General features: G+C 36.5%; 1 protein-coding gene across 1 annotated transcript in view; it reads right to left on the bottom strand.

Annotated features, from left to right (window-relative positions):
- Nucleotides 1-17: 17 nt before the first annotated feature.
- LOC150083718 (AP-1 complex-associated regulatory protein-like) overlaps nucleotides 18-26,462 on the bottom strand; it is a 149,489-nt gene continuing 123,044 nt past the window's right edge. The window contains exons 10-12 of the mRNA XM_090378582.1: nucleotides 22,151-22,289; nucleotides 19,715-19,835; nucleotides 18-198 (exon numbers count right to left, since the gene is read on the bottom strand). Of these exons, the coding sequence (XP_090234708.1) occupies nucleotides 19,736-19,835; nucleotides 22,151-22,289 (239 nt within the window). The 3' untranslated portion in view covers nucleotides 18-198; nucleotides 19,715-19,735. The remainder of the gene's footprint in view (nucleotides 199-19,714; nucleotides 19,836-22,150; nucleotides 22,290-26,462) is intronic.

The following is a 26,462-nucleotide window of genomic DNA, read 5'->3' as shown; positions in this document are numbered from 1 at the left end:
TTTTTTTTTTTTTTTTTTTCTGTGCCAGTAAAGTATACATTTATGTCCAAACCATCACATTATCTCAAGATGAAGAGCATCACTAAGGAAGGACTTGGCAGTTCCCTGTAGTATAAGGAAGATAACTTGTTATCATGTATTACTGCTTGCTGTATTACTCTTTACTGCTTGCATCACAGAACAACTTTGCTTATTTACCTATATAAAAATTAACACATTAGCAAATATGAATACCTGAACCAATATCACATACAAAAATCATAGAAGCTAAGAGTAATAAGAGAAAGAGAGAGAGATACCAAGGAAAATTGTTTCCATAACATTAGATATTTCATTAAATAAGATAAAGGGCCATTACTATACCACATGTACAGACAGCCATTTATGTTACCTTATAATAAATATAAATGCAACAAGGCATCATTTCAATTGTATGTCATATTGTGATCATCCTTCACGAGTTACCATGTATTGCACTGTGTCCGCAGTTCTCAAACTACTGAGATTTACGGACCCCTTCAAAAACCAAAACAAGTTTGCAGACACCATTCAAAAAAGAAAACCCAGTATAAACACTAGGTTTTCTGAAAAGAAAATTCGAAGTTTAATGTGTTAAACAACTCAACTTTATTCTTATTTTTATACAAATACATAATAATAACAACTTTATTTATCATCAATTTGCTATACATAGAATGAATTATTTTATGTATGTATACAATTATATACACTAATCGTATCGAAAATAAGTAATGTTCTATGATGAAGTTTGTTGTGATTCAGTCAGTATATTTTTTAAGAAAATAAACACACATTACTTGATATCTTCTGAATGTTTCGCGGCCCCCCTGGAACTGGTCCACAGACCCCCATTTGGAAAACACTGCACTACATAAGTAATAATACTATTTATTATAGTATTATTACGTACACCTTCTGGCATCTCTCATATTGTGAGATTAACTTTGCAACTGGGTTGTCATGATTGCAATACCAGGGTATCTTCCCACAGAGAATAAGTAACAATCTTCTCTATTAGTGAAGCGTTACTTATTCCAGGTAGTGCAATACATGGTAACTCATTGTGAAGGATGATCACAATGAGATACAATTGAAATTATGCCTTTACACTGCGATTGTAGTGTAAAGGCATAGTTTAAGAGCTATTTTGGTGTATTTACACCTATATTTAATATTATTCTATTTACATCACTCTGCTACAATAATTTTATAAAAAGTGAAAAATTAACCAGATTTATTTTTTTCCTGCACAGCAAGCCAGAGTTTATTGTAACAATGGAAAAAGCGTGTAATTTCTCAAACCAAAGTGGGTTTTAGAAATTACTTGCTTTTGGGTGATTTGACTCATTCCAGTCATCATAAAAAAAGTGTGAATTGATTATTTGTCACTTCAAAAAAAAAAAGGCATTGGCAGTGACCGGTGAGTAAAAAATTTAACTGAATCACTGATTTGAGTCAGAGAAGGTCCAAGAGATTCAATATCCAACCTTCCAGAAGGAAACAGTGACAATTTAATTTTATGGACTGTCCTTGAAGCCTTGCATTCAGAGAGGGCATACTGTTTTTCTGTTGTGCCCTTAAGAATCCAGTTCGGTATTCTTAAGGGTGGATCTAGCCTTCATGTTTTAGTTTGTGAATGGAGGATAAAATCTATAATGAAGATATTCCAGGTAGGTAACTTCACATTTCTCTATATTCATTGGGGATTATTGTGAAGGGGGAGGAAAAAAAAAAACTTGGACAACAAAACCACCTTCATGACAGACATTGCATCTAGATATCCATATAATATAAAAAGTCTAGATGATAACATTTTGGGCCTTGCAAATTAGTTATGTGGCTGGTCAAACAGTGCTTGTGTGGGCTGGTGACTTTAGTGTTACTTTAAGACAGCTGAGAGCACAGATATTGAAAATGCCTAGTGTGGGTACAGCTGGATCTATGTTAACCTCTTCCATTAACAGCAACTTAGTGATGTATAGAAACAATAGATTTAATTCCAACACAATGAAAGTTTTTACCATCAGTATAACTGGTCATACAGCTCATCAATGCATGATGAAAGCAGGGAACACCAGGCAGCTCAAGATCACCCATCTGGCTTCCCACTCCATACTAATCTTACGGAAGAGGTCTAGTGGGTGACCTTGACTGCCTGATATTTCCCTCTCTATTATAGTTATAATAATAGCAAACACAAAACTCAGCGATTTTTCTTATTACGTGTCAGAAGCTGCTGAATTTGTTGACAGTACATTGATTAATAAAATCAAATGTCATGTAAACAGATAAAGATTGCCTGGTTATAATAATTTATTCCTCAAAGACTAGTTCTTCCCCCCCCCCCCCCTTATTCTCCACAGGGGAAGTATTTTTGGTCTGAAGCATATCCATTAATATTTCGATATTTGCTGTGATTATGTTTATTCTCATTTGTTCATATCTAACAAATTGAGCTACTACAATAAAATCTCGTTAATACAAACTCAGTTTATACAAAGTACTCGTTTATACGAAGCACATACCATTCCCCTGCGAAAGGATAGGCTTTTCTATGTAAATATATTCATTTATAACAAAATTCGGTGAATATGTATTACAAAGTTCTTTTTCACCCTGTGAGAAATAAATATTGTCACTTTGTATGTTTAATACAAATCTTGGCAGAGCGATCCGATTATTGCCCCTGGCCACCTGGCTCCCTACTTCCCATGACTTGTTAGAAATTAGTTTTGTGTAAACAAAAGCAGTTTATGGTAGCTACAACGTCAAGTGCATTCTGAAAAACATCTTTCTGAAGAACGAATTGTTAAATTAACAAAAGAATAAAAAGTTTTTCTAAGTTGTTTACATGCACTCCCTCGCTCTCCACGGGAATAAGGTCAGTTGCAATTGTTACCCCAGTTCAAAGAGTCTTTTGTTATCATATAGAGCAATCTATTTTTTGTGCCATTTTATCTTAGCTGATGTCTTTTTCAGAATTTGTCTTTAAATTAATTTAAAATTTGTTTATATTAAATCTTATCTAGCAGTGTTATGGTGACGAAATTTAGACAGACAGAATTAAACTAAAAATTATACAAGAGGCTGATAGGACGGAAAGATGCAAAACGGACATTGCAAAGGAATATAACATCCCTTTATCTACAATACTGAAAATCCGAAAAAGAATTGAAGTGTGTTGTGACACTGGAGCAGCAATGAAAAACATGAAACGAATTTGTGGTGCAAAACATGAGGAGTTTGAAACAAAACTTTTTGAGTGGTACCAACAAATGGGTGCATCTAATTTGCCAATATCAGGTCCGATTTTGCAAGAAAAGGCAAATTATCTAGCTCAGCAACATGGGATTAGCGACTTCAAACGCAGCGGTGGCTGGCTCCAAAGATTTAAAGACAGGAATAACTTGGTTTCACGAAATGTTTGCAGTGAGTCTGGATTAGTCGACAAAGAAAAGGCTACAGACTGGTTGTGTTCTGTACAGTCCATCCTTGAAAAATATGAGGCAAAGGATATTTTTAATCTTGACCAAGACAGGTTTATTTTATAATTTGCTGTTCAAGGAGAGTCTTGTCATGGTGGAATATTAAGTAAACAAAGACTCACTGTTCTGTTATGCTGCAAAACAGATGACAGTACAAAACTACGCCCATTTGTGATTGGTAAGTTTTCCAAGCCAAGATGTTTTAAAGCAATTAACCAATTTCCCTGTGATTATGAGGCCAATAGAAGTGCTTGGCTTACGGTCAAAATGTTTCAGTCTTGGTTATCAAAATTGGACAGAAGAATTGCTTCAGAAAAAAGGAACATTCTACCGAGGCACTTAAGTTGACAAATATACGGCTGTTGTTTTTACTCCCGAATACCACCAGTTTAAATGTAACCTTTAATGCACTGGATCAAGGCATTATTTATAACCTCAAAAGAGCATATAGAGCCCGCCTGATAAGGTACTTGATCCGCAACACAGGAGGGAGCAATTTGCAGCCAAACTGGAATGTCTTGGATGCTATCCATAATCTTGTTATTGCTTGGGAAAGTATTACATCAAGTGTAATTTATTTGTATTAGTTATCAAACTAATACAAATAAAATAAAATCTAATACAAATAAAATAAAATAAAAGTAAATTTTTAAAAAATGTTATTCCTATTACTGTATTGTTAGACAAGGCAATTTTAGACAATTTTTTTATTAATTTATTTTTGATATTATTATTGTTTATTTTATTCTTAGATATACAGTATGTACCAAAAAAAAAAAAAAAAAAAAAAGGTAAGATTTTGACACTTTTGGGGACCTCATTACTATAAACCTCATCATTACAAAATGTGAAAATTAAGGTCCCTTGAACTTTGTATTAACGAGATTCCACTGTACTTGCATTTTAAGCACTATCTTTTAGTCAATACATATTTTGACTTCTAGAGTTTATCATATATATGATTAACTTTTTTAAAACCAGATTTTAACAAGAATCATCCTTGGTCCTCATGTTTTGAGTTTTATGACTTAGGTCTAGGAAGACAGTGGAGCTCTATCTACATATATTCTGATGAGTTTCAATTATTTAATATTGCTAATAAGATTAAATTACTTAAGGAAATGAGATATTTAAGACCGTTTAACTTTTAATTTATCTTATACTGCATTCATTGATTACACTGCAAACAAAACCTACTCAATTAATAATGCATTAAACTTAATAACAGATGCATAGTTGTTTTGTAATCCTTTGGTCTTGAGTACAAGCTTAGTCAATAAGGCTGTCACATGAACTGTTGACTGTCCACCTGGACACAGATTTCTTCAACAGATGCTTTCACACACATATAAAAGAGTTTTGTAGTGCAGATGCAAGTAGAATGCCTGACATCTTGCTGTCCACTGGTAGCTTGGTATCATAGGATCATGTTAAGGTCTCACGATAAAAAATCCACTGTTCACCAAATTAAGTCCACAATTCACCAAATTTATTTTTTTATTTTTTATTTTTTTGAAAAATTGCATACGAACACAGCTGTACCTTTACTGTACATAAAAACATTTAGGATAATTGTCATGAAATGCAGGGCTACAACCAGTTCATCCTCTATCAAGCTATGTGATATTCATGAAAGATCCCTACTCAAATTTCATTATTCTTTAATGACTATTGTAGATAAAGGAAGCAGTCTTTACTACACTGTAAACAAAGGAAGGCAATGTTTTGGTCCTATTTTTGAACTTCCAACTTTATTGGCAATGGAAGTTAGAAGTTAAGAGTTGCCATTCTGTACATTTCTTTGCTTTGAAATTAATCTTTATATTAGTATATCTTTAGTGCTTTCTAAAGTGAGGAGTATCATCACCTCTGGGCCACATCATTTGCATTGCCCTGGAAATAAAAAATCCACAGAACAAAATTTGCTTGGTGGCTCATGGCTAGCCTTTTCTAGGTATTTCATGGATGTATTCATTATTCTTGCCTTTCTAATTATTGTATAGCTATTTAATATTTTAGTAAGTTAAACAGCCATGCGTGTACTGGTGAACACAGCTACATATACCTCGAATAGAGTACACAATTTCATTTGTGATTTCCACTGCCATCTCATGTTCAAGAGTGCAACTGGCTGACAATACAGTACATGCATATCATTCAAAACACTGAAAAATCTGAAAACTGGCTTGTCTCCTATTTCAGATAAACCTTCATTACATGCCAAAAGATTATTATTGAGATTCCGAATGCTGAATAAAACAAAGTTCCTTGTCTAAAGTGGCTTTTTTTTTTCCTCTCTCTCTCTTTTTTTTTTTTTTTTTTTCTGAATTGATTTCAAAGCAATCGAAATGTCCCAACAGTCATAGAAAACTTTTCCATGGCTGCTAAAGGAGTGGCAAAGTGCTTGGCATTAATCATACAAGTATGTGTGCATATGTGGGTGGAGGGGGAAGAGATTTCAAAGCCTATTTTTTCCCCTAAAAGGGTACAAAAAACCATCTTGTAAAGATGGTTTCTGAAAACCATTTTGTTTCTGTTTAGTTTTTCTCCTTGTTATTTTATTTTTTTTTAAAATGGAATATTACCAAGCAATTTTGTAGGCAATAGCTTTGATAATTTTATGGTGCCAACTTGCTCATTTTCAAATTTTGACAAACAGCTTAAGGGATAAAACAAAAATAAAATAATGTAGCCAATAAAAACAAGTTAATCAGGCATAAAAATTATATATATATATATATATATCATCAAACTCAAAAGGCTTGGTAATATTCCCCCTCCACCCACACATGCTTGTATGATTAATGCCAAACACTTTGCAGAATTCCAGAATTTTCTTCCTTGGTCATCCCCTTCTTTTCTTTCCCAATATTTTTCTTTCTGAGATATTCACTAAAAATTTGTTATGTCTTAGGGTGTGTCCTAAAAATTTAGATTGTATTTTTGCCGCAGTCGTGAGTAGCTGCCGCTTTTCTTGCATCTCATTCAAGAGAGATTCGTTGGATTGTCGCTCAGTCCAGCTAATCCTCAAATCCTCCTCCAGACCCACATCTCCAAAGCCTCCAGTCTCTTGATATCTTGCTTGTATAATGTCCAGGTTTCACTTCCATATAGCAGCACACTCCAAATGAATGATTTAGCAAACTTTTTCCTGGTCTCCCTGTCGATGTGTCTGCTGGTTAGAATATTTTGCTTGTTACTGAAAGCTTGCTTGGCAAGGGCGATTCTTCTTCTGATCTCTGTAGTGCACCGGTTGTCCTAGGTAATGAAATTCACCAAATAACAAAACTGTTTCACTTGTTCCCCATTTTGATGTTTGTTTGAGGTTGTTCATCATTCTTGGTGACGACAAGTATTTTAGTCTTTTGTGCATTTATCTTTAGATGTGAATCTTGTAGCCTTAATGATAGCCTTTCCAACATCTTACACAGCTCCTGCTCTGAGTCAGCTAATAATACTATGTTGTCCACAAATTTGATGCAGTGAACCTGTTGTCTATATATATATATAAAAAGCTGGCCATGCAACTATTGCACCCTCTCTTTATCTGTACCTGAACTTTTTGAAATTTCATGTTTGGTTAGATATTTATTATCAAAAAAAAAAAAAAAAAAAACACCCCAAAAACTGGCAATCTTCATGCCCCAGTCAGGGTTGCCAGATTTTGGATATTTATACTCTTATAAATTATACCTACACCTACAAAAAAAAAAAAAAAAAAAAAAAAAAAAAAACTTTTGATTCCCAAATGGATTCCAGCAAACACAAATGAATTTAAGAATATTAATTTATAGTTAGGATGTATAAAATGCTTGTCCTTTCTATTTTAAAGTATCTTTTGCTGTTTAATTCCATCTCATTATCAGAAAAATTATGGGGAGACAAGATTTTGATGTATATTATTTTTAATTGTAACTCAGTAGTAATTAAAACAATTCATATAACATATCACAAACAAATGATCAATACAGATGTCATTTCCTTTGATCACTACCCTTAAACATTACAGGAATCTTAATTTTCCAGAGCAATTCATTCTTGATGTATTCCTCAGTCACAACGAATCATTCCAAAGTCATCGAATTTCTGTGAAGGGCAGTACAAGTCTTAAATTTCCCATATGCTATACAGATTACTTAAATGGATTCAAACATTTTGAAAAAAAGCTAACAAATTCTTGCAATATCATACTGATATGACCAAGGAAAGAATACATTTAGGAGCTGCTCACAGTATACTCCTTTGTTGACTTTGACCTCTGTATTAATTTTGTTGCTTGTAATCATGCACAAACCATGATAGGAGTTAGTTGGTTATGTGAACCTTAATAATTAATGGTGTGCTAGTAACTGAGGCCACAGAGCACCTCCATCATGTGAATTTGTAATAAGAATTCAAAGCATATATAGTTTGGGAACCATATGATGTCATTTTAAATTAAAATGATGGCTTGACTGTGCCTCACTATAAAAAAGAATTTTTTAATGCCCTTGATTTGAGAGGCATGTATTCTGTCCTTGGAATTTCTAAAATTTTCTTCGACTGAGGCTTTCAGAAGGAGTATGGGCTCTCCGATGAGTTATTCCAGTTCCATAAAACTGTGTGAATCAGCCCAAGAACACACATTTCTAGACAAAATAAACTATATAGATGTGAGAGACAAGCTCCAGTGCCATTAAAATAATAATTTGAATCCAAATATGTACCAAGCCTCTGAAATAAACTGTTTTGCTGGTATCATTACTCCCAATAATCATTTTTGACATTCACACTGATGTATGAAAAATTCAGTTGGCAGCTAATTTGTCAAACATGTACAAATGAAATCAGCAGCAAGATCCAAAAATTAAGGATTATAAAATAAAAAGGTTGTACCAATTTAAATTTGCATCAAAATGTTTTGTGTTATCCTGTATGTAATATAATTTTACATTATCCTGTGTCTAATATTTTTGTGTTATCCTATACCTAATATAATTTCTTATTCTCTATTTTTTAGTGGATTTTTTCCTTAAGTGGTGAAAGAGACTTGGGACAGAAAATAAAAATGCACAGGATGCACATAATTTATAAAGTTATACAGAAAACTAGTAAAATACAAAGCAGTCTTAGGCAAAGGATGAAAAGAAAAAAACAATTTCTTTACTTACATAAACACTAGAAGGAAGGGGATGAATCACTTTGGTCCACTTGATATCAATGCTTTAACTGTTGATAATCCTGCTCAGGTTGCTGACAAACTGAATAGGTATTTTGTAACCCCATTCATACAAGAAGAATTCTTTAGGAAAAGGGATGCCAGGAGTCTTTCAAACTAACAGGGAGCTAAATGATTTTTTGATAAATGAGAGAAAAGTGGAAGAGAAATTGTTGAAGCTAAACATAAAAAAAGACATCTGATCTGGGTGGATGGGATCTATCCAATTATATTAATGGAGGCAGGAAAAGAGGTTAGCAAACCTTCGGTCATAATTATGAGAGCAGGAGAGATCCATGTATCCTCAATTCACAAAGGGGAGGTCAAAGGGTGACATGAGTCATTACAGACCTGTTAGCTTAACTTCTGTATCAGAGAAAATAAGGGAGTCTTGTTAAAAACGTAACACAGGATCACATAGACAGAGTGCAAGTTATACTTCAGTCACATCATTGATTTGTTAAGGGGCAATCTTGTTTGACCAACTTTATTGGATACTATGATACTATGTTGGCACACTGTATCACCCCGTGTGCCAACCTCACTGTAACATTACTGAAAGGGATCAATATGGCGGTCGAGGTGTTCTAGTCTGGGAAGGCATTATCTTGGGTGGACGTACACAACTCCAAATACCGGAAGGCAGGACTGTAACCGGTGCACACTACTGTACTGAGGTAATCCTTCCCCATATGCGTCTGTTCTGAGGTGCCATTGGCCCCGAGTTCGTGTTTATGGATGATAACACCACACCCCATCGCACTGCAGCTGTTGATATGCTTTTGGAAAGTGAGGACATTGTTCGTATGGATTGGCCTGCCCATTTTCTCCGATCTAAATCCCATCGAACACATATGGGACGCTCTGGGGAGATGCTTAGCGACACATCCACACCCACTAGAAAATGTTCACTAGCTGAAGATGGCGCTGACAGAGGAATGGACAATGTTACCACAAGAACTTATCAATAACATTGTTCTAAGTATGGAAAGGTGGTGCAAAGTGTGCATCAACATCAGGGGTGGCCATATCTCCTACTAAGGACCACCTCTTCCCTTTGTTTCATCTTTGGCAGTGATGCATCTGTACCATGGCAACCAGTGCTATGTTGCCATTTTTGAATAAAGTGCCTCTGTACCGTTTTGTTTCTGTTGTTTCCTTCATCATTTCTGTACCTCACGAGGTTCCTTTGGTATGCTTTTCCCATATCCAGGCCACTCCTACGAGAAGCTACAGGTGAAAACCTGACTGGTCCTTAAATTTTGCACACCAGTGTAGTTGACCTTCATTGGTGCCAACCACTTTTCATGTTCTGCCTTTCTCCTTTATTGTGTTCACCGTTGCAACTGAAAAATCTGAATTCTGCGCAATATTTGTTAATGTTTGGCCATTTTCATCCATCCTTATTATTTTAATTTTCTGATCCAACTCGATCGCTTTCCTTTTCTTTATAGATTTACTAGTACCGCTGTCGCTTATTCTCTTAGTCGGCACCATGATAACGGTCAAAACGAAATTTTCTGAATAAGGCGAAAGCTCACTATATATATATATATATATATATATATTTTTTTTTTTTGTTAGTTGTTGGCGCATCAGCTTCTGTGGCCATAATGCACCTTCCAAAGTTTTTGTATTTTACTCTGATCCAAGGCCGAGGTGGGAGTCAAACCTGTGACCTTTGGGTTGCCAGGCAGGCACTTTACCCACCTGGCTAGTCCAGTCAGCCTCACTATATCACTCCAAGCTAGCTGACATTTTACTAAAGCCCATTTCTGGAGGTCGTTGCCATAAAACAATTTGCACTTTCCGGGTTACTGGGCTTTTCTGTTAGTGCAATTAACTATAAACAGGTAGTAAACTCAATCTTACTGCATTTGTGATAATACCAATAGCTGGAATTCTGTTAGCTGTTACATTATGGTGAAATGTGTGTCCCCTTCACTTGAAATTTTCAGTCATATAAAAAAATTATAAATAACGCAATGTAAGTCCGAAGCTACATAAGTAGGGGACTTGCTGATGTCGAAAAATGTTCAGCAACCTACGTAAAAAGTATGGCAATAAATAAAGAGCTTACCACGCACTACTCGCACGTCCAATACGATGCTTCCCTTTACTTTTTTACAATGTTGTTGTTGTTATTTGGTTTTTAGGAGCCTTAGCAAGAAAGGCCATATTGCTCCGAGGATATGCGGTGGTCATTCCGCATCCTCCATATTTGGTGGTTACGGGCTCGAACCCCAGTCTAATCAAGAAGCGTGTGCTACGCACTGCTGCTCCTGCCCACCTGGCTACGGAGGTGCCACTTTTTACAATGTTGCATGTGGTTTGGTCACCAATGTTATAATGGGTCTTTAGAGATTTAACGGATGCACCATTTTCAAACTTTTGAATAATTTCAAGTTGTCGACTGGGCTAGCCGGGTAGGTAAAGTGCCTGCATGGCAACCCAAAGGTTGCGGGTTCGATTCCCGCCTCGGGCTGGATATCACGATGGTGCCGAATCAACCGGTTGGTTGGATATCCCGGCCACGATACACGAAGGAAGCAAGAAAAAACTGGTTCCTTCGTGTATTGATCACATCATATGAAATAAATAAAATTTCAAGTTTTTGTTTAAATGAAAGCACAACTCTTGCGTTTGCCTGTCATTTTCGTGATTTAAAAAAAAAAAAAAATGAAAAAAGTTACTATAAAAAAAAAAAAAAAAAAAAAAAATTCTGACATCCTTGACATGAATAAAAAAAACAAAATTTGTCCTTTTGCAGTGCGATGGAACACAACAATTGACATGACACACTAAAACAAACTAAACATTTGGTCTTTTTTTTTTTTTTTTTGAGCGGCAGGTGTGAAGACAGCGGGGGCTGCAAAATAATAGGCACACTAATCTCCTAATGATGACTTCTTGTTGCTTATTTACGACTTGCAAAACATCTGTTTATACCTATTCTAGTTATTATTTGAATTTTATGATTTCTAGTTGATTTTTTTTTTTAAATTTGGAATCTTAAAGTGTCCCCGGTTAATCCGATCCTGGTAAATCGAGAGTCTGCTGTACTTGAATATCAGGAAGGCTTCTAATATTATTTGCACATAAAAGAATGCTCTATGAATTGGAGAGTGTGGCATTGAGGACAAGTTAATAATATGGATAAAGGGATGGTTCGGGTAGTGGGAAATGAAAGACTGGGGACAATTGCAAGACCAGGACAATTCGTGGGGTTTTGTCAATGGAATTCTGCTAGCAGAGATAAGATTATTCCATTTACTAAGCAATGGCCAGGCGACAGCTTAAGTACTGCATATAAGGCTGGAGGCCTCATTTTAGCAAGGATATTGAACTGCTGGAACGGATGCAGAGAAGATCAATGAGGTTGGTGAGGGGAACAAAGGGGTACTCTTACCAAGAAAGGGTTCAGTTCTGCAAATTTCAGCATCTGGAGATATGCATCTGCGAGGTGTTTAAGGCTTTGAATAGACTGAACTGATAAGATTCTTCCTCTTGCATGGATTGAGCTTTGAATGGATCGAGCAGGGTCAATGAGGATGGAAATTCTTCCCCTGCTCAGAATACACACGAGACAAATTCAAAATGAGGAAGGATGGTTACATAATAGGTTACAGAAGTTTGCCTTCAGTCAGAAAGTGGTTGATTGTTGGAACAAACTTCCATCTGTTGTTGTGGAAGTGGATAGTTTGAATAAATTCAAGAAAGAACTAGCCAAACTATTGGAGGAGGATGAAGTTGTGATGTGGGGAGATTTTTTTTTTTGGCTGATGGTGTTATGAGCTTGCACTTACTTTCTTGCATCATTTTCCACTACTAATACTAAAAGACATAGCATAGGTATGTGGAAGCGAGTCATTTGACCAATTGAGGTAACATTTGCAAAGTACTCAGAAATTAGAATACAGATGTTCCCACTATAGCTCAATTCACTACAGCACTCTGTATTTTTTGATAACCTCATTCAGAGTTACACTCTATTGTGTTCCCCCGATAGCACTATTCATTCCAAAACACCTTGGGAAGAACTAAGATTAGCAAGTTTTTGGATGCCTGAGAGACCTTGTCGGGAAAAAAAAAAAAAAATGCTTTTTGAATTTTCCAATCAACTGCAATTGACAGCACTCGGGTTCAATGGGATAATCAATGAGGAAATGCTGAATTGATGGACAAACTGGAAATGCTGCAAAGCATTTCCAATTTATGATAGAGAAAACTTTGAAAGTGTCTGTATATTGCTTCAAAAAAAATTTTTGTCCATAGGTAATTTACATCTCTGTGTAAATTTTCTGTAGATGTTTGTACTGGTGCAAATGGTCATATATACCATTTCTTGCACATTGCAAAAATATATATATTATATATCTTCCCACCTGTAAGTGTTATGGGAGAGGAAAGGAAGGTCCTACTCCATGGTTCTAGTTTACTGAAATGTTTATAAAACTCTTCTTTAGAAACTTTAACTTCCTGGCAGGAAGTTGCTTTTAGCTGCACACTGGCACCTCTCAGCAATGCTATTTTCAATTAGGTTTTGGCTTCCAGTCATTTCTGATTTACATATTGTTTATGCACATTTTGTGTCCACATAACTGATTTTAGCTTACTGGGTAGATAAGTTTCAACTTCTCTTTTTTTTTTTAAATGGGCTCAAAGAGATCAACTGAGTCAGATAGTGCTAATAATATTAAGCAGGTGAAAAGCTATCAGAAAAATTTGTTAGTTGAAACTAAATTGGACATTCTAAAGAGACTGAATTTGGGAGAAAGGTTGGCTGATGTCGAGACTTCTGCCTTGAATCCTGGGCCTTCTTCTCTTCGACGGCTATATAGGTGCACTTGAGGCATCTTCTTCCATAATAATTCAGTCTCATTGGATTGGATACCTGTTCAGGTTTATATCCCTTCTCCTCTACGAGCTTCTCGAGTTGTGCAGGGTAGGCCTTAGCAGCCTTGTGATCAGCTGAAGCAGACTCGCCTGCAATCTTTACATTACGGACTGAATAACACTTTTTGAATTTCTGGAAACAGCCTTTGCTGGCAATGAAAGTGGTTTCCACAGTGCTGCTGGTACAGAGGATTAAATCTTTTGTAAAGAATGAGGGCCCTAGCAGAAATCATACCAATGTTCACGGGCAAGTTGTTTTATTTGTACTGGTCTTCGATCCAAATGAACAGTGTATTCTCCACTTTTAACATCACTTTATCACGTACATAAGAGTGCGCATTATAGCCTTAGTTGCTAATGCACCAATAAAACCTAACGTACATAAGCCACATATTTAGCAGTTTTTTTTTTTTTTTTGTTGTTGTTTGGAGCATTAGCAACTAAGGCCATATTGCTCTGGGATATGCAGTGGTCATTCCCTGACCTTTCCACATCCTCTGTATTTGGTGGTGACGGTCTCGAATCCCGGTCTAATCAAGAAGCGTGTGCTACGCACTGCTGCTCCTTCCCACCTGGCTACGGAGGCACCTATATTTAGCAGTAAGAATTCCACCAGTTTGCACTGCTTCTCTGGTCTCAGTTTCTTGTTTCCTTATATATTGTATGGTACTTTCATTGATACCAAACACATGGTCTACGGCCACATATGTGAGCCCTTCTTGATTTTTATGCAGAATCCACTTTCTTGGTCCTTTTAGGATTTTGGCTGTCACTAGATGCACTTCGTTTAGAACCCATGGGTATTCACATAATCACAGTAATATTTTAAGCATAAGTAGCCTAACGCAGACAAAGGTCACAAGCCATCCTACTCAGATGCCGCTCACTTGTTGAATGCAGTGAGCAACAGCCAAATTTTTAGTATGATAAATTTTGCGGCCGCCAATGTGAAAACACAAATCCACAAACATGGAGACCCGACTGTATATTGATGTGGGATTTACTTAAAGATGTAACTACCATTGATGGTAGATGGCTCTCTGTCTTCTAACTTCTCCACTAATGCCGGTGTCCCCCAAGGTTCAGTTCTTTCCCCCACTCTTTTCCTCTTGTATATCAATGACCTTCTTCCATTGACTGGAAATCCTATCCATAGTTTTGCCGATGATAGCACATTGCATTCAACCTTCCATTTTGAGAAACCTTGCCCTGCTCAATCAGCTTCAACTTCTCGAAAATCTGCTACCAATTCCTTAAATGCCGATCTTCAGGTAATTCTCCAGTGGGGCAAAGACAACTTAGTTGATTTCAACCCTTCTAAAACTCAGTCTTGTCTTATATCTCGCAAAAAGGATTCTTCTGCTCCTATGATTATCTTTAGTGACACTCCAATTTCTAGGCAAAAGGATATATCTCTTTTGGGGATTACCCTGACTTCTAATTTCTCTCTCTTGGCACAAGCACATTACAAATATTGCTTCCTCTGCATCTAAAAAGCTTGGTTTTCTCTTTCGCTCTCGGCGTTACTTTTCTTCCAAACAGCTGCTCACTCTGTATAAATCGCAAATCCGCCCTGCCATGGAATATTGTTCCCACATTTGGGGTGGTGCCCCCAAAACCTCTCTCAGGCTTCTTGATTCCATTCAGAAGAGGGCAGTTAGGTTAATTAATGATTCATCTCTAACAGAGTCTCTCCACTCGCTTTCTCATAGACGTACTGTTTCTGCTGCATGCCTCTTCTACAGATATTTCCATGGGCACTGTTCTTCTGAATTGGCTTCTATAATTCCCGCTCTCTCTTTCAAAACAGTCCGAACACGTGCTGCCACCAGCCAACATCCATTTACTGTCCAACTTCAAACCCACAGAACCAACTTTTCATCTTCCTCATTTATTCATTCAACTGCCGTTTTCTGGAACAACCTTCCTTCATACGTATTTCCTGAAAATTACAATCTACAGAAGTTCAAGTCCAATGTCAACAAATATCTTCTTTCGTCTTCCCAACCTCCAACCCAAGCACGGTACTAAGTACTATAGGTTCTAATACCTCTCGTGTTTGGGGTTCTCATTAAAAAAAAAAAAAAATAACCATTGATGATAAATGGAAAGGTTTTGCTTTCATAAGGGAGACTAAAGTGGTCTCAGACAGTTTTTAAATTCTATACAGTGGAATCAACAAATTCTTAATGGGAAGCATCCAGCAAAATAATCATAGAAGTTACTAAGCATTTCATACCAACTAAGAAATACAGTTCACTGTTTAGACCTAAATGGATGTCAGAGGAACTATTGAGACATGTGGCAGAGAAGAAAAATGCATTGGACGCATATAAATTATCAGATAATACAGAAGCCTATGGTAAATATAAACTAGTCTGCAATCAAGTCAGAAAGGAGGTTAGGCAAGCCAAGGCAGCCTTTGTTGCCTTCCTTGGTACTCTTTGCAGAGACGAGAAGTCTCTGGCAAAGAATACAAAGAAAGCAAAAAAAAGACTTCTTTACTTATATTAAGAGTAGGGGTTGAATCATATTGGTTCACTTGATGTTGACAGTTTAACTGTTGATGATCCTACTCAAGTTGCTAACAAATTGAATAGGTATTTTGCATCTAGACTAAGGCGCATTTAGGGCTAGAGCCTCAAGCTGCGAACAAATTTAGACTATGTATATAAAGTGCTTAGCATCATAATACACAGCCATTTCTGAATAAACAGAAAATTTTTAAGGTGGCATCGTTTTAGGTTATATCTCATATTGTGAATGCCTTCACAACGAGTTGCCATGATATTGCACTACTTCTTAGGTGAAGTAGTGCAATATCATGGTGAGTCTTCTCCTTAGGTGAAGCGTTACTTATTCGAAGTAGTGCAATATCATGGCAACTCGTTGTGAAGGCATTCACAATATGAGATATAACCTAAAACGATGCCACCTTAAAAATTTTCTGTTTATTCAGAAATGGCTGTGTATTATGATGCTAAGCACTTTATATACATAGTATTTTGCATCTATATTCACACATTAGGAATTCTTTAGGGAAGAGAATGCCACAAGTTTATTAACCTCTAGCAGGGAAGTAAACTATTTTGTGATAACAGAGGAAAGTGCGAGCAAAATTGAAGTTAAACATAAAAAAAGCACTGGGGTGGATGGGATGGCAGCAAAGGAAGTAAGTAAGTAAACCATTAGCCATAATTATGAGGGCATCTTTGGATTCAGGGGAGGTCCCTGTGGACTGGAGATGTGAGAATGTATCCCCAATTCACAACGAGAGATCAAAGGGTGTCATGAGTAATTAGACCTGTCAGCTTAACTTCTGCTCAAGGGAAAATAGTCACTGGTTAAAGAGGTAATACAGAATCATCTAGATAGGAGTGAAGTTATACTTCACTCACTGCATAGGTTTGTTAAAGGGAGGTTTTGTCTGACTGACTTGGTTGGGCACTATGAAGCAGTTACAAAGGAACTGGATGAAAAAATAATTTTGATATCATATACTTAGATTTCAGGAAAGCTTTTGATACTGTTGCATATAAAAGACTGTTGTACAAACTGGAGCAGTGTGGCATTAATGGAAAGTTACTGCTAAGGATAAAGGAATGGTTGAGTAGGAAAAGACAGGTGTGGTTATCAATGGACACTGCTCTTGGTGCTTGACCCATTGTTGTTTTCTGTATTTATTAATGATATTGATGAAAGTATATGAGGGTTAATGTCTAAGTTTGCAGATGATATAGAGGTTGGCAGGATGGTTAATGACAGTAATGAATGTATACTGCTGCAACAAGATCTAGAAAAATTAGGCAGATGGTCTGAGAAATGGCAACTGAAGTTTAACATTGACAAATGCAAGGTACTGCACATGGGTAACAGGAATCCCAGAGTAACATATCAACTGTGTGATACTACACTCAGGCTAGTGGAAAATAAGCATAAGAAGATGATTATCCCATTGTATATTAGCATTAGTTGAGGTATAATGCAAGAAAGCAAGCTTATACAGCATTAGCCAAAAAAAAAAAAACTCTTCTCATTTCATCCATCCGGTCACTCCAAATATGGCAATGGTCAGGTCTGTGTGCTGTACATCTTGAGTACAGCACACAGGTCTGGAGGCCTCATATTAGGAAGGATGTAGGGCTGTCCCAATGGGTACAGAGAAGGGCAACAAGATTATTGGGGGGGGAAATAAAAAGGTTTTCTTATTAAAAAAAAAAAGCCTCAGTTCTGTAAATTGCAGCATCCAGAGACTAGGCACTTGTGAACTAAGCAGATTGAGGTGTTTGAAACTTTGAATGGTTTGCACAAACTCAGTGCTGATGGGAATTCTTTCTCTTATTCAGACCATGTTTATGAAGAGGCATAAATTCAAACTGAAAAGGGATAGTTGTTGAAGATGTGCAGAAGTTTACTTTTAGCTAGTGGGTGGATGTTGTTGTTTGGTTTTTAGGAGCATTAGCAACTAAGGCCATATTGCTCCAGGGATATGTGGTGGTCATTCCCTGACCTTTCCGCATCCTCCATATTTGGTGGTCACGGGCTCGAACCCCGGTCTAATCAAGAAGCGTGTGCTACACACTGCTGCTCCTACCCACCTGGCTACTGAGACGCCTCTGCTGTGGAAGTTGATAGCTGAAATAAATTCAAGGAAGACCTAGACAAACTATTGGGTAAACGAATAGGTGAAATGGGAGGTGTCAGGGATTTTTTTTTTTGCTGACGCTGTATAAGCTTTCATTCTTGCATAACTTGCTACTGTTAACAATAATATTAATATTGCAAGCAGTTATAAATATAGGTGTGACTATTAAATAATAAGACTGCTGCAATTAAATAAATATAAGAAAACATTTCATACTTTACAAGTCATCCTCCTCAAAATAATGGCTTTGCACACATTGTTCCATACGTTTCTTCCAGGTACAGAAACATTTCTGGATGTCATCTTCTGTAAACTCCTTTCAATACGGTCGTCATTTTTTTAATGTCTTCAATAGACTGAAAATGAGTTTCCTTAAGTATACTTTTCAGTTTGAGAATGAGAAAAAAATCACAAGGGCCTTGGCCTGGCAAATAGGGTGCATGTTCACACATGAGGATTTTTGTTTAATGGCCAGAAACTGGTGAACAGAGTGCATTGTGTGCTGGAGCATCCAATCATCCTTCCACAATTCAGGTCTCTTCCTTCAAATTTTTCATGCAACTTTGTCAGAACGTCAATGTAGTATGTTTGATCGACAGTCTGATTTGGTGGGACATATTCAGCCATAATAATTCCTTTTTTTGGCCTGAAGACTGTTTTGTCTTCCATTGCACTGAGTGTATTTTAGTTTCTGGTTCATAGTGGAACAGCCAACTTTTTTAATCAAGAGTAATTACAGTACTCAGAAAGTCTGGATCTTCAATTTTTTTTCAAAACATCTTCACAAACCTGGAGCCTTCTAATTCTTTGATCTTCATTCAAAATTTTTGCCACCACCTCTGCACACTTGCCTAAATTTTCAGTTAAAATTTGTCTAACTGCTTCTTTGTCCATATTATCTTCTTATGTAACCATTCTAATGCTTAAATGACAATCACTTATAATCAATGTCCTTACCTGGTCCACATTTTCATCAGTTTTCATAAATACCAGATGGCCTGGTTGTTCATCAACTTCCACATTCTATCCTCATTTCACTCAGGCTCTCATGAGACGGCCTGAGTGAAATGCTTAGTGAAATACATAGGCTGGAAAGATTCTATGGATTGCTGGGTGGCTGCAGAGCAGAGGGTTGTGATTAATGTATCTTTTTCAGATTGGTGTAAGAAGTGGATGTGTCAGAAGTAGAGTTCTGTCCCATTTATAAAACTATAAATTCTACTTAAATTCTTGGATAAATGGTAAAGAATTATGTATATAAGCAAAAAAAATATAAAAGTAAATGAAATAATGATTCAACCCCTTTATGAAAGACTATACACTAATTCCAAAATCAGTTGTTTATACCTGTAGTATTTGTACAGGGTAAATGTATACACTGCTTTCAATGCATGTTCTTTAATATACATTAAAAATATATTTATATCTTGCATACAAAACTAAAATAGGAGAAAGAGCAAGAGCACTTACATTTAACTACAAATCCTACAGTCACCTATCTGGATCCATATCATCAAAAGTATGCGATGTCATTTTTTCTATCTCAGATATAAGCTGTTCTGTTTCTAAGTAAAATTCAGTTTCAGGAACACTGAAAATAGTGCCAAAAACAACAAACAATAAGGCAAAGGAGACCATAAAGAGCAGAATGTGATATAACAAATCAGAAACCATCAGAGCAATTCTAGCTTATCATTATCAACTACATCTGATTACCTCTAGCTAATGATTAGAATTTAATTCCATTATAATTAATAAAATATAATTTTGAAAATTATAATGTTCAGAAATACACGACCCTATACTTGAGTGCAGGCACTATTGCACTGTAATTAGTAGGAGAGTTTCTTCATAAGCCCAGCCAGTTCAAACTGACAACACGTGGGCACGTACACATGCATGCACACGCACGCACGCACACAATTCAAGACCTAAGAACAATAAAAAATAAAAAAGTTCACATACATGTGTGCCGATTCTGAACAGTTATGGCTGTTTGTTGCTCATCGTGGACTAATGTTATTAGTGGAGTCCCTCAGGGTTCAGTGTTGGATCCATTGTTGTTTTCTATATTTATAAATGATATTGATGATGGTATATCGAGCTTAATGTCCAAGTTTGAAGACAATACGAAGGTTGGAGGGTTGTTAAGGACACTAATGACAGTACACTGCTGCAAGATGAGCTAGAAAACTTGAGCAGATGGGCTGAGAGGTGGCAAATGAAGTTTAACATTGAAAAATAAATGTAAAGTACCACATATGGGAAGCAGTAACCCAAGAGTAATGTATAAACTCTGTGGTACTACACTGACAGTGGTAAAGAACAAAAAGGACCTGGGGGGAATTGTGCAAGCAGATATGAAGTTTTCTGAGCAGTGCAGATGGTCTGCAAGAGTAGCTCATGGTGTATTGTCAATGATATACAGGAATTTTTCTAGCAGGGATAGGGAGGTGATTATTCCCTTGTTTAAGGCAATAGTCAGGCCACACCTTGAGTACTGTATACAGGTCTGGAGGCCTCATTTCAAGAAGGATGTAGAGCTGCTGGAACGAGTACAGAGAAGGGAAACAAGATTAGTGAATGGAGCAAAGGGTCGCTCTTACGAAGAAAGGCTTAAATTTTGCAAATTACAGTGTCTGGAGACCAGGCGCCTGTGAGGTGATCTGATTGAGGTGTATAAAGCTTTGAATGGTTTGAGCATGCTCAATGCTGATGGGATTTTCCTCTTGCTCAGAATAATCACCTGAGAGGGCATAAATTCAAATTGAGGAGAGACAGATGTGCGGAAGTTTGCCTTTAGCCAGCAGGTAGTTGGTTGGTGGAACAGACTTCCATGCTTTGTTGTTGTTGTTTGTTATTTGGTTTTTAGGAGCATTAGCAACTAAGGCCATATTGCTCTGGGGATATGCGGTGGTCATTCCCTGACCTTTCCGCATCTTCCGTATTTGGTGGTCACGAGCTCAAACCCCCGGTCTAATCAAGAAGCCTGTGCTATGCACTGCTGCTCCTGCCCACCTGGCTAGAGAGGCGCTACTTCCATCCTTTGTTGTGGAAGTTGATAGCCTACATAAATTTAAGGCTGAGCTGGACAGGTATATGGAATGAACGGAGGGGTGAAATTGGGGCGTTTTTTGGCTGATGCTGCATAAGCTTGCTTTCTTGCATCATATATCTCTACTAATGCTAATACTTCTAGCTGATGATTAGAATTATAATTCCATTATAATTAGTAAAATATCATTTTGATAAAATTATAATGGCCTCAGAAATACACGAGTGCAGGCACTATCGCATTGTAATTAGGAGAGTTTCTTCATAAGCCCAGCCAGTTCAAACTGACAACACGTGGGCGCATGCATGCATGCACGCACACACACACACACGCACACAATGCGAGCTGGATTCAAGACAATTCAAGACCTAAGAAAAAAAAAAATTTCATGTACATATGTGCCGATTCTGAACAGTTATGGGTGTTTGAATTATATAAAAAAAAAAAAGAAAAAAAAAAATGAAGATTTCAATACTAAAAAATAAAAAAGAAAATATGTAACTATAATGGATAAACAGTTTACTAGGTACTTGCCTCCTCATATTTATTTATTTATTTTTTTTTTCTTATTATTTTTAACCATTGAAATCTCCATAGCTAATTTTTCGAATCCAAAATGCCCATCGAACGTATGTTTATATAAATTTTTTTCTTTATTTTCACGTTCTGAATTGATTAACTTCTCACAAAACACAAGTGCTGAATGCCTTGAAACCTGCATAGCCAAATAATATACATGAAGTACAAGGCCTGCTAACAAATGAATGAAGAGACACCAGCTAGACTACACTATGACAAGATTACTAGTAGATTACTTAACATCTACTGTAACGTATTTCACTAAGTCTTACCTAGTGAAATCACCATCCCACTCAAGTTCATTATCATTTGATGCAGGAGTAGACTGTAATGAAAGGCAACTAGCTGTGTCTGACCCAATTAACGATGTGTCTTCTGCAGCTGAAGGAAACTGAGCTGGTGGAGTAAGACCTGAAACAGGAAAATAACTTATTATAAAGGCAATTAAAGTATGATCAATCACTCATCTCCATTAGCATATTAATGTAATGAAATCTAAAAGTAATAGGATTAGCTATAACTTTTATGACTATTTATGAGAATATCGCCATTTTGGTAGAAATAAAATTTTTAATTTTCGTTAGTATTTTAATTCCTTCTAATGCATCAAACCCTTATGGTAATAAAACAGAACTAAATCTTGTAAATAGTCATAGAAGCTATAGCTAATTCTCTTAATAGATTTCTTCAAGACTTGAAGCTTTGTTATAAAAATACTTAACTGTAATTAAATATTTAAAAAATATACTTGATTTTTTTTTTTTTTTTTTTTTTTTGATTTGGTAGTTGTTGGCGCATCGGCTTCTGTAGCCATATTGCACCTCCCAAGGTTTTTTTGCAGTACTTTGATCCAAGCCCGAGGCGGGAATCGAACCCGCGACCTTTGGGTTGCCGGGCAGGTACTTTACCCACTCGGCTAGCCCGGTCGGCAAATATACTTGAATTTTAAAAATATACTTTTATATCACTATATGGTGCTACTATTCTAAATGCATAATATTCAATATGTGACAGTTTAGCCAACTAGGTAGTACAATTAACTTTTTTCCAAGACTGAAATAAGAGTCAGCCGGTCTTTTGTTTTTTTGAAACTGTGAGAATGTCATGGAGTGACTCAAGAATATATGAAAACAGTGACTTAGCCAGGACCTCCAAGGTGCAACTCAACACCCATTTGGAAAAGAGGTAAGAGATTCAATTCCCACTGCACATTGCATAAATTTTCTATAAAGCTCCCCCACTTCTCTCTCTCTCTCTTTTCACTTGGGGTTGAAATCAGTCAGTCTCATGCAGAGATGCAAGGTTTTTTCTCCAGGAAATTCAGGTTTTTCCTCCCATTAACATACAGACTTTTATACAATACATGCAATTTACAGATATGACATACTGATGCCTTCCAGGCTCATTCACAGTCACCTCAGCAACTATCTTAAATAGCTCAACCCAAATCGCTTGACAGATATATACTTAAGCCCTAAAATCAATTAGTTAAGAATTGGAATATGTATAAATATGATTTCTGTCTTCAGTTTTAAATTTAGATGAGCACATTAAAAGTTCCCTTGACAATAACTTTTACCAATTTTCAGTTACCCAAATGATATTTATTCAGCTAAATAAACTCAAGCCAGGCAGTAGATGCAATAAATGCAGTAATGAGATAAGATTCAACAATGAAGGGTTGAGGCACATCAATTCAGGTAATTGCTTTGTTTTTTATTGATGCTACTAGAAAATTTCTCCATGAATTTTTTTTAGCATGTCTTTTGTGTGGGTATATGATTTCAACAAACTATCATTTGATCACAATATGGATAAAGCTCATGAACACAGATGAAACTACTGTGTTCATGAGTTCATGCATGTGTTTATTTAGGTGACACCACACTGTATTTCTACTAAAGTAGAAACATGTGGTTCACACTTTAGTTCTGTTTAAAACATTTTCTGTAGAAAATGATAATTTAGGCCAGTTTCACATATACACTCTAATGGATTTCTTAGGATTTCATAAAATGTGTTAATATTCATATCATGTATATTCATATCTGATATGAAGTGCAGTGGATGGTCTTCCACTGCACTTCATATCAGCCAGTCTCACTATCATCAGGTTTTGGAGGCAACCTTTAATGGTTTTAGGATTAAGTGTGGGAAGTTTGTTCCAACAATCAACCACCTGCTGGCTAAAGGCAAACTTCTGCACATCTATCCTACAACTGTCTTTCCTCAATTTGAATTTATGCCCTCTCAGGTAAGAGGCTCAATTAGATCACCTCGCAGGCACGTAGTCTCCAGACACTGTAATTTGCAAAACTTAAGCCTTTCTTCGTCAGAGCAACCCTTTGTTCCATTCACTAATCTTGTTGCCCTTCTCTGTACTCATTCCAGCAGCTCTACATCCTTCTTAAAATGAGGCCTCCAGACCTGTATACAGTACTCAAGGTGTTGCCTAACCATTGCCTTATACAAGGGGATAATCACCTTATCCCTGCTAGAAAAATTCCTGTATATCACTGACAAGACACCATGAGCTACTCCTGCAGCCCATCTGCACTGCTCAGAAAACTTCATATCTGCCTGCACAATTACCCCCAGGTCCTTTTCATTTTCTACCACTGTCAGTGTAGTACCACATAGTTGATATATTAGTCTGGGGTTACTGCTTCCCATATGTAGTACTTTACATTTGTCAATGTTAAACTTCATTTGCCACCTCTCAAGCCCATCTGATCAACTTTTCTAGATCCCGTTGCAGCAGCGCACTGTCATTAGTGTCCTTAACAACCCTGCCAACCTTCGTATAATCTGCAAACTTGGACATTAAGCTTGATATACCATCAACAATATCATTTATAAATACAGAAAACAACAATGGACCCAATACTGAACCCTGGGGACTCCACTAATAACATTAGTCCACAATGAGCAGTGTCCATTGATTATCACTCTGTCTTCTCCCATTCAACCATCCCTTTATCCATAGCAGCAATTTGCCTCCAATGCCACACTGCTCCAATTTGTTCAGCAATCTTCCATGTGCGACAGTATCAAAAGCCTTTCTAAGATCCAAATATATGATATCAAAGTTATTTCCTGCATCCAGTTCCTTTGTGACCGCATCATAGTATCTAATCAAATTGATCAGGCAAGACTTTCCCTTAACAAAACCATGCTGTATCCGAGCTATAACTGAAGTCTTGTCTAGATGATCTTGCAGTGCCTCTTTAACCAGTGCTTCCATTAATTTTCCTGGTACAGAAGTTAAACTAACAGGTCTATAATTATTTGTGTTGCCCTTTGATCCTCCTTTGTGAATTGGGATCACATTTGCATATCTCCAGTCCATGGGTACCGTATCATATGCAAACTTGAACATTAAGCCTGATATACCATTATCAATATCATTAATAAATACAGAAAACAACAAATGGATCGAACACCGAACCCTGTGGGACTCTACTAATAACATTAGTCCATGAAGTGCAGCGTCCAATGATTACCACTCTGTCTTCTCCCACTCAGCGATCCCTTTATCCAAAGCAGCAATTTGCCTCCACTGCCACACTGCTCCAATTTGTGCAGCAGTCTTCCACGTGCAACAGTATCAAAAGCCTTTCTAAGATCCAAATATATGATATCAAAATTATTTATACAGGAGCATTTGTCCATATAATAAAATAAAATAATGTAAAAAATTTACCATCTCATTCACCTATCTATTCTAACAATTTGTTCAATCCATAAAATTTATTCAAAGTATCTACTTCCACAACATTAAGTAGAAGCTGATTAAGACAATCACTCTCCAATTGAAGACAAATTTCTGGACATTTATTCTATAATTGTACTTTTCCAATTAAACTTATGAAAGAATGCCATCAGCATTTAGTTTATTCAACCCATTTAAAGATTTAAACACATCAAATAGATTTCCTCACAGATGCTTGGTTCCAAATACAATTTACAGAACCCAAGTCTTGATTTGTAAGAATACTCTATGGTGTCCCCAAATAATCTTGTTCTCTGCATCCTTTTCAATGGATCTATACCTTTACTGAAATGATGTTTTCAAAACCGATATGCAGTAAATACGATAATTACCTCTTTGTTCTTGCTAGCAAAGTTCTTATATATCTTTGATAGAGCCCTATGAGCTGTCCTAGCAACTAGTCTGCACAGCTCAGAGAACTTCAAGTTTGATTTTTCAATTACCCCTAGGCCCTATGAACTTTTAATCACTCCCTACAAAATTGCATATTAAACTATTTCAGCCCAACTACCTAGCAAATATCCTGCCTACCTTTGTACTGTCAGCAAATTTTGACATTAAACTTGAAATACATTAATATTAACAATAGTAAGGGGTCCAAAACAGGACCCTGTTGGACCTCATCCATAATGTTAGCCCATGAAGAATAGTCTATCCCTTTACCCACAGCAATAACTTGTCTCAATGCTATAATGCTCCAATTCATACAGTCTTTCTTGCAAAACAGTATCAAAAGCTTCACTGAAATCTAAATATGTATATAATATAAATATATATTTTTTTCACCTAGTTCATTTGTAACTACCTCACAT

Source organism: Mastigoproctus giganteus, chromosome 7, assembly GCF_048544385.1.
Source record: "Mastigoproctus giganteus isolate SK-2022 chromosome 7, ASM4854438v1, whole genome shotgun sequence".
NCBI lineage: Eukaryota > Metazoa > Arthropoda > Arachnida > Uropygi > Thelyphonidae > Mastigoproctus > Mastigoproctus giganteus.
Note: the sequence above shows the minus strand (reverse complement) of the source record. Positions and strands in the feature narration are given on the sequence as shown.